This window comes from Tachysurus vachellii, chromosome 18, assembly GCF_030014155.1.
Source record: "Tachysurus vachellii isolate PV-2020 chromosome 18, HZAU_Pvac_v1, whole genome shotgun sequence".
NCBI lineage: Eukaryota > Metazoa > Chordata > Actinopteri > Siluriformes > Bagridae > Tachysurus > Tachysurus vachellii.
The window spans coordinates 13,016,222-13,026,114 of NC_083477.1; the positions used below are offsets into that span (position 1 = coordinate 13,016,222).

General features: G+C 36.4%; 1 protein-coding gene across 1 annotated transcript; it reads right to left on the reverse strand.

The window, feature by feature from the left end:
- Positions 1 to 1,117: 1,117 nt before the first annotated feature.
- Positions 1,118 to 9,643, reverse strand: LOC132861321 (transmembrane protein 235). The gene is made up of 4 exons (XM_060892790.1): positions 9,472 to 9,643; positions 8,224 to 8,301; positions 7,519 to 7,656; positions 1,118 to 1,362 (listed from the first exon to the last, which is right to left on the reverse strand). Exons 1-4 carry the CDS (start codon positions 9,641 to 9,643, stop codon positions 1,118 to 1,120), a joined length of 633 nt encoding a protein of 210 aa, XP_060748773.1.
- Positions 9,644 to 9,893: the final 250 nt, after the last annotated feature.

Genomic DNA, 9,893 nt, shown 5'->3' on the forward strand with positions numbered 1-9,893 from the left:
ATTAGGAAATCTTCTGTCTATAATCATTTCAGCTTGCTGGCAATTGATAGCCTGGACTTCACAGAAAAAAATGTGAATTTTCACACTGTGCTTAATCCGGTGTTCTTGTCGTTCTAAAAACCTGCTTTTTCCCCCGAGATAAGAAATGTTTCACACCTTGCTCTGAAGCAGCATTAGCAGTGATTTATGTATGTTAACCTCACATTGTTGTGCCAAATTTCTACAGTATGAAACAATACAGGATTCTGTTTATAATCACCCAGGAGTAACTACTTCTCACTTCTCTCTTCTACTTATCAATAGAGTATGAAAATCCCTTATGATGGTTAAAAGGGTCAACAGTTCCCTGAGTGGCTTAATCTAACTTGTATTTTGATATTTTTACATTTACTGAAGATACCTTGTAATTTCATATTAGGGACAAATCAATGAAATTCACATTCAGATACATTTTGTTTGCTTCCAAGCTCCATCTATGTTGCATCACAAGTTTTGAAAAAAGTCTCAGCAAAAGCAAACATTTTTGGGCACAACATTCTCAAAAAAAGAAAAAAAACTGAAATCCTGGAGAGACTGAAGTATGTTAGTACAATAAAATGTTGGTATCACCAAAACACCTTAATCCTCAGAGTCATGAAAACCTGGGCTGTGACTTAAACATCATACAACACTTTAACACAGAATGTCAGAACACGACAGGTATCGGTACTATGTATGATACGTAGTGTGTAAAATACAGTTAATTCTCTCTGAATGTACTGAATTGGCTCTCACAGCTGTGAGATTAATCCATGCATAGCAGAGGGACATAATCATTACAAGATGCTCTTTATGTATGCAGCTTAAAATAGAAATTTGCTACCAGTTAGAGACATTAATCTGCAAATTGCCAGCATCCAGCAGCTTCAAAATGAATAAAATATGCATCTTTAAAACTAACCTCCAAAACATCATGGCTAAATATTCTGAAATATGAACACAGGTGCACATTCATTAAATCAAGTCATTTGTCATGTCTTTTTGCTTACCTCTACATTCTTCTTTGAACTCAGGTTGTTGTATAAAAGCCCTGATGCAAACACAGTGATAAACTAAATGTGCTTTGACTACGGTGTCTTTAGGACATGGAGAAAGCAGCGGTAGACTCATGGTTTAGCTGATAATAAGCAAGACGCGCTGCGAGTATGAGCAGGATGCCACAGGCCACCTCCAGCGTATAAGAGAGACAAGCTGAGGCCAGGGACCAGCCGAAGGACATGTGTATGTGGGCGAGCAGCTCGGCACTTAGCAGCCGCCGCAGCTCGTCCAAGGCCTGCTGAGAGTAGCTAACATAGATACACACACCGGAGAGTGTAAAGAGGCCTGTGGAGAGAAAAGACATGACTTCAGAAACTCTTTTCTTTCAGCAACAGGGAAATCATGTTCATTAATTAGACACATCGTTCACTGACAAAGGGCACCATGGGCTAAGCTAGTGCTTTCGATTCCCACTGTCAATTTCTATTTTGTGAAAATATTAATTACTGATAAAAATATAAATAAAAAACCTAGAATAAAAGAAGCCTATAAGTTATAAATAGGACATAAAGTATCATTCCTAGTGTCCCAAAACAGGGATATTGTCTATTTTGTTCCTAAAGAGAAGGAAGCAATAAAGAGCCTAATAATAGTATGAGAAAAGAGCACATCTGCAGTACTTGTGAGAGAGAGACAGAGAGAGAGAGAGATATGATGAGATTAATGTGTGATTTCATTTATAGAAGATAGTAATAAAAAAATGTAAACATATCCATCTGACTCTCACTAAATGCATGTCAGCATCAACAAATCAAATTTTAATATATATATATATATATATATATATATATATATATATATAATATATATATATATATATATATATATATATATATATATATATAAATATATATATACGTATATATATATATATATATATATATATATATATATATATATATATATATATATATATATATATATATATAAAACTGCTGTATATAAAACAGCGAAAGCTTTTCAATAGACACAAGGTGTTCAATCAGTCTTATATTGAACTGAACAGAAAAACACATTATAATCACAGAGAAATTACAGCATTGATTTGAGTCTCCTCGTGGTTCATGTGCTACTGATTACATGAGAGTGTGGAGTTCCGCACAGGCCAAATAATTAAGCACTTCTTGTTGCTGTGAGCTTCTCCATCGACCGTAAGTGACTGCACAGCAGCGAGGTGAAAACAGCTGCAGACAAAACAATCTTACGTTGCATTGCAGTATGTTCGAAAGGTGAAGGGAGCTGGAGTGAGCCTTGTTTTTCTGAGACTGAAACGAGATAGGAGGAAGAAGAGACTGAAAGTGCACATCACCATGATGGTGATGAGTCTCATGCCGAGCAGAAATATCCTAGAGAAAGTAGCTTCAGGTCAGAAAACAGATGGTAATGGAAATTCTGCTACTGTCGGTCATCTTATTACGTGCAGCCAATTTGTGACTAATTAAACACCCAAATGTTCTGAATCTAAAGAGAGCTCAGTTTTAATGGAAGAACTTCTTTCCAACAGTTTCACAGAACAAATTACAAACATGTCAACCTTTACAAGACTTTCTGAACAACCATAACTATGTTAATAAAAAGGGAGACCTACAAATAATGTGGGTTGCATTAAAAAACAAAACAAACAAAAAACACTCATCTCGGCAGCTAGATTAGTCAAAGAACAAGAAGAAAGACGATGAAAGATGCATCCTTGTGGATTTTCTTCTCTAATCAGTATTTTCTTCATTTCTCTCATAGAATAACATTTGACCACTTTATCATTAATATGAGGACCGGGCTGATTGAAACCTCTGAGCAGCTGGATGCTAGATGTAAAATTTTTGAACTCATAATTAGATGGCTGGTTAATGGTTAAATATGTATTAAACTTACAGTGACTGAGATTGTAATAAGGTACAATTAGTCTCAGATATCAGCCGACAAACTAGTTTACATAATTCAGATGACTACTTCTAAAGAAATCACATTGAATGTCTGGTAATCTGGGAAATCTGGGAAATGTAGCTGAAGCTACATTCTGACAAAAATTCAGCCCAAAACAGTTTTTTATTTATTTTGCTTATAGCGATCTCCAGGCTATAAGCAAGACAATAGAACATTGTTAATGACAACGACACACCAACACAACAACAACAACAACAACAACAACAACAAAAAAGCTTAACAGAAAGACACAGAAACCAGAAATGAAACAGTACTAATGGTGAGTAACATGAGGCATGCAGGAGTGATCACTGGGACATGTAATGTGCTGGTGATGATGGGTAATAACCATAACAGCACATTCAGACACCTCAGAATTAAAAAAGCATAAACTGATAAAGAAATGTTTTATTTACTTTATAATCTTGTTTAGGCTAATATTCAGCCACATTATTACGCATGCTCTATTCTAAGATTACAATAAGCCAAATCTAAGATTATTAAACCTATATCTAGATATCAAGCTTTAAGTAGTTGTGTTTCTTTACAAAAGTCTTACTCTCATTTTCATATAAAGATACAGTATAAAGCAAAGGTATCTCCAAATAGAATAAGAAAATTTGTATAATGTAGAATGTCATTCTATCATCCACAGAAATCATTATTTTTTACAGATGTTCATATTCCTTGTAATGTTTCTAAACAAATGTGTCTTTTATAGTCTTTGTAGCTCGTTCTTTAAGATGCTCTGAAGATGTATCCTTAGGGAAATTTTGCTTCCAGAATGTTTTAATTGGCGTATTGTGTTGAAAACCCAAATGAACAAAACAATCACTAGACAATTAGGTTGCAAATAGTTTTTCACTCTCAAAAATCCAGACCTTTTTCTGTGTTGGAATGAAACTCAAACAAATCTGTAAGATTGGAAGAAGGTTAAAATAAAGTTTAAGAAAACTGCAGATGCTTAACAATGAGTGTTTAAAATGTGTAAGAAATCAGAAATCTATGTGTGCACTCTGCTGTAATCAAGCTAGAATTGTAATACAATGACAATAACTGTGTAATTAGTGCTCCAAATATACCTTCATTTAAAATAAAACATTCTACTTTGAATGCAAAAAAAAACCTAGAGGTAGAAATGATGGCACTGAATGCTCAAATGTGTTATTTCTCCATGTAGCACCCCTTATAAGCCCAATAATACGAGCAGAACTTCTTATTTATTTTGCATTTATATCTTCAGCGTGCGTCAAACACCAAGCACCCTGATACTAAAAATCAGAAAATATAAACACAACATGTACATATTCCACATGCAATCATTTTAAACAAGTTCAGCAATTCTGACATTGTAATATTTATGTTTGCATGCAAATATATTACATTAACCACATTAACTGACTTAAATCAACCAAAATACTTTTATACAGAAGACCAAAATATGCAGAGCGGCTCAAATGATCTTATTAGCTTTCCTGACGTCACAGTGTAACAACATGTACACTAAACTTCCATAGCATTTCACAAAGTAAAACTTTTTTTTACAGTTTTATTACATAGCTTACTTCTCTTTACTAAAGGTGCAAAACATCCTCAAACGTGTTCGACTCTGATGTTTCTAATGAGCTATTTAAGAGATACTTCCTAGCAGACTCAAAAACCCACAGTGATGCACATGCTAGCTCATGCAGTGAACATACACACGACAGACAAACGTTGTGAGCATGAAGGCTAACATTTTCCCGTTAACTACACAGGTTTCCGAGCACACACCTTCAACCCTTCAAACTTTAATAAATTACAAACTCCAAATGACAGGCAGCTTGGAGGCCACTTAACACTCCATGCTCAGCTGCATGACTTAGGTTTCAAATTAGATTCAAACTGAGATGTGACAGGGTATTTTTATTTAAAAAAATCTGCTAAGATTGTGGGGGGGCACGGTGGCTTAGTGGCTAGCACGTTCGCCTCACACCTCCAGGGTCGGGGTTCGAGTCCCGCCTCCACCTTGTGTGTGTGGAGTTTGCATGTTCTCCCCGTGCCTCGGGGGTTTCCTCCGGGTACTCCGGTTTCCTCCCCCGGTCCAAAGACATGCATGGTAGGTTGATTGGCATCTCTGGAAAATTGTCCCTAGTGTGTGATTGCGTGAGTGAATGAGAGTGTGTGTGTGTGCCCTGCGATGGGTTGGCACTCCGTCCAGGGTGTATCCTGCCTTGATGCCCGATGACGCCTGAGATAGGTACAGGCTCCCCGTGACCCGAGGTAGTTCGGATAAGCGGTAGAAGATGAATGAATGAATGAATGCTAAGATTGTTTCCGTCAGATTTATTTGGTTATTTTCCAAAATGTAAACAAACCTAATGTATACAGACCAGGCAGTTATTAAGAGTCCCTTGGGGATAGACTCCATGGCCTGTATTCTTAAAGCTTCTAAGAATGATCTTAGAGAGCTCTTAATTTAGCTTATACATTTTCAAACTAGCAATATTTGCTTAAGAGTTATTCAGGAGCAATCTCAGAGCAACTCCTAGCAATGACAATACAAAGACTTTTATCTTAGACGGGAGGTGGGACTGACCCAACGATCATCATTTAGAGCTACTGAAGACCTTTTTTGACTCTGTGGTGGCCTCAGCCATATTCTATGGTGTGGTATGCTGGTGCAGCAGCATCTCTACTGCAGAAAGGAAGAGACTGGACAAGCTGATCAGGAAGGCCAGCTCAGTCCTGGGGATTCCTCTGGACACTGGTCAGGTGGGAGAAAGGAGGATGGTAGCAAAACTATCATCATTGCTGGAGAACAACTCTCACCCCCTGTATGAAACGGTTTCAGCTCTGAGCAGCTCCTTCAGTGACAGACTGTTACATCCTAAGTGTCTGAAGGAGCGATACAGATGCTCTTTTCTCCCTGCTGCTATTAGACTTTACAATCAGAGCTGCTCCCAGTGAACCAGTCACCATAATACACACTGTTATTACTGTTTTTAACTGCAATAACAAAGTATTTTAAACATGTGCAATGACAGAAATTTAAAAAAATGTGCAATATTACCTGTGTGCAATATGTCTTCAGTGTAACCACTACTCTTTTTTATACATTTTTGTTTTTGTATATACTGTATATTATATTATGTCTTTATTCTTTATTCTTTTTATAGATTTTTGCTGCTGTAACAGAGAAATTTCCCCATTGTGGGACGAATAAAGGTATATCTTATCTTATCTTATTTTACATACAGAGTTAAGGCAGGTACTAATCACAAACTAATGAAGAGCTAACATTAACTACGATGTAAGTCTTGAGCACCTTGAATACATTTTATTATTATTAATATTAATATTATTAGAGCTATACAGACAAGAACATCAAGAACACAAATTTGACCATGCTACAGGCTGCAACAGGCTGGAACTGTTGTGAGACCTCACTCTTAACTAACTCTTCAATCCGACAGACTCCTACTGTAGGTCCCTCCGTCAACTACCAATGTATAGAAACACCTAACTAGCGTAAGTGCATATAATAAATCAACCCACTACCTATCAAACACTATCTGCTAATAAGTATTACACACTGCGGTCATATTCAGAATAGCAAACAGAGTCAGCATACAACACATAACAAAATCAAAAATGATCTGTAATATGACTGAGCCCAAATATTTTCAGATGTAGTGACCCAAAAACAAGCACAAGAGAGAAATGGGTTTAACGATTTAAAATTGATTGACACCAGAAAATAATCTAATAGAGCACTGTTAATAGGTTTAGCACCTGTTAAATGAATAAATATGAATGTATGATTTATTATTATTTCATCTTTGTGGGTGAAGGAGCAAAGTCCCAGGTCCGAGCCACGAGAACAGGTACTACAAGTACTACAGTAGGATTGGAAGAGGAATGGCTGAAAAATAATGCAAAATGGGTTGAGAGGAAAAGATTGGTGTTTATTATTAGTGAGTCAGTGTAAGTGATGAATGTAATCCAGCGCCATACAACATTGTGTGTATGTGTAAGGAGTTATTATGGCAAATTATATAAACAATCTGAAATCATGATTCGTTATAATAGAAAGAATCATGATTTCAGATTGTTTATATAATTTGCCATAATGCACTGAGCGATTTACTTTATCTCTACGTGTTAATTAATATATTAACTAACAAACGTATAACACATTTAAGTCTAACATTCTTGAGGTGATCGTTAATAATGCATGAATTCATAAGACTCACTTGAGGTTAGCACTTCATTAGTTTGTGATTAGTTCATGCCTCAAATCATTATTAGTTCATATTTAAGTAAGTATTCATTCGGGCATTAGTTTATGATTATTATTGTATTGTTAAGGTAAAGTGTTCCCAGTTTATTTTAGCAGTGAAATCCTCATTTTGTTGTACAGTACCTGCTTTCTGCCTGGTTTGAATCGAAGCCTTAATGTTTTAGATACGCTCTCTAAGTCTATACATCATATGGCCTTAGCTAGAGAACCTCACAGGTAAAGCCTACTTGACTTACTGCAGATGAGGAAGTACACAGCCACACCAGTAAGGATTGTATAACTGCGGGCAAGAGAGCCCACCAGCCCAAAGATGCCCCCGAAAATCAGCAGCACCAGGCTGAGAGGCAGCAAGATGACAATAATCCTGTGCAGGTCTATAGAGGAACAGAAAAAAGTTTCTTATCAGTAATGGCTATTTTTTCAATTTAATTGAGTTTTACCTTTAATGATTTATAATATAACAAATGATTTTTTTAAATTCTTTTTTTATTTTTTGTTTCGTGTATTTGTTTTGACAGTAGTCACAAATTAGCTTTACAGAAATATATAAATTTGGGATATGAAAGCTTTTTTATTAACATTTATCCCTATATAATCTACAAATCACTTCAACTTCAAAAATTCTAATATAGAAAGGAAAGAAAATGTAACAGCATGAAAAACAATTAATGTCTAATTCACTGATTTTTGTACAGTCTTTAGTCCACTGAATTAGAGTTAGTATAATAATGCTAACATTCATTTGAGAGCTGAAATAACTTCCATAACTACTATTCGAGAAAGTGTGCAATTTACGCAGTAGGTCAATAAAAGCAGATCACCATTTTTTGTCTCTGTGCTGTGAGTGCAGCTAGAGCACATCTAGTTAGACGATGCCTAGACTTCGTATTCATTTCACTCCATTTCCCACATTAAAGGTAATGTGTCTTCCACAAACTCACTTAAGAGGTGCTTTTCCTGCTCACTGAACTCTGAAGTATCTGTGTAGAAGGAGATGTCATGAAAACTGCCATTTTTTCCTGTGGGTGACAGTAAAACAGACATTAAATAGACTAAGACATTTACATGGAGAACTCATATCGACAACATGTCTACATAAACATATACCTTTGCTTAAATTTAACGCAAGAATGTTGCGCAGGATTCAGTATGTAAGTGTCTATAATGTGGCTGTCAGTCTACCAATAATATGCACGGTTTCATTACACTCATTACACAACAAATACCTGACTGAAGATCAGTTCCTATTGAAACACATATGAAATTCATATACTGCGGTATGTTTAGAAATGTCCCCAACATTTAAAAATGAGCTTATGACATAAAAATGCAAATGCATTCAACACCATATACATAATGTGTAGATTGTTTACAATGTCTAGTTTGAGAAATGACCCACTGACATGAAACGTGCACGTCTTCTTAGGACACGGGACCATAGAAACCTCAATATAAATGAATGGGTGCTTTTCTTTCCTTTTTGTTCAGGTTATAAAAGACAATTATAGCCCAAAACTGCATGCAGTACTATATATTGTGGAAATATATGAGTGGTCTTTTTTTTTTTCAGGTCAGGATTTAGAAGCATACATTATATGGAAGAATAAAAAAAAGAACACAAATTGTCTATTTTCAACAGCATGTAAAGGTGCAAAGTTTCAATTCAAGGGAAATCTTTCTATTAGTTCATCATTCTGCTGTAGGGTTTTACATACACCCTCAGAATAACATGTGCCCTATCATACACTGACCTTGTTGCCAGGGTAGACGGATCGGGTTTACCTTTAACATGTACATCTTGTATGTAAAGCTGTATATGCTGTACCTAAAAGGGGATTTTATAAAGGAGCCCCATTTGTCCTTATGCATCTTAAATGAATTCAAAAGATCTATCTATTCGATATTTGTTTCTTCTTTTTTAAAGCACGTGCATCTTTGGTCATGCATAAAGTTTTAATCTATGTTATTGCTGCATACTTTAAAATGATTAACTGCAATGTGTCTTACATTCCCCAAGATATTTAATGCAGTCATGGAATAAATTGCAGGTAAGAAAAAGAAGAAAAAAAAAAAACAGTCATTTAACACAAATCATAGAAAAACCCTGATGGGGGAACAAAGAAAGATACACAATGATAATCCATGAGAAGGAAAGTTGTTAGCAGGTGGTTATAGATCAGCTCACGCACCTTCATAGATCCTCCACAAGCCTGAGTGTGAGCTCGTAAAGTGCCAGCTGGAGTTGATCACTTGATCCGCGTCTATGATGTACCAGTATTCAGTCCCAACAGCAAGTGCAAGCAGAGTGAAACTGAGCAGACCCAATAAACCAGCCGAGATCACCACCATGCCGAAGCTCATCATAGCCACCAGCTTCAGTACCGCGTTCACTTCTTGACACGTCTGAGTGCGCGCGTGCGTGTGCGTGCGAGTGTGTGTGCGTGCGTGTGTGTGTGCGTGTGTGAGATCCTCCTCTCAGACACGCGCTCTTCTACAAGCCAAACCCCTCCACGTTGATTAAAGCGCAGGATCTCTGATAGCTTTCATCTGATCAGGAGATCTGCAGCTCAGCTCTACTGCTCCTACGTCCACAACTCCTTATATATCCTCC

Coding starts and splice junctions, on each gene's coding strand:
- LOC132861321 (XM_060892790.1), bottom strand. CDS start 9,643: ATGAGCTTCGGCATGGTGGTGATCTCGGCTGGTTTATTGGGTCTGCTC. Junction 8,302..9,471: donor CTTGTGGAGGATCTATGAAG/GTGCGTGAGCTG, acceptor TGTCACCCACAG/GAAAAAATGGCAGTTTTCAT. Junction 7,657..8,223: donor GCAGGAAAAGCACCTCTTAA/GTGAGTTTGTGG, acceptor GTTCCTCTATAG/ACCTGCACAGGATTATTGTC.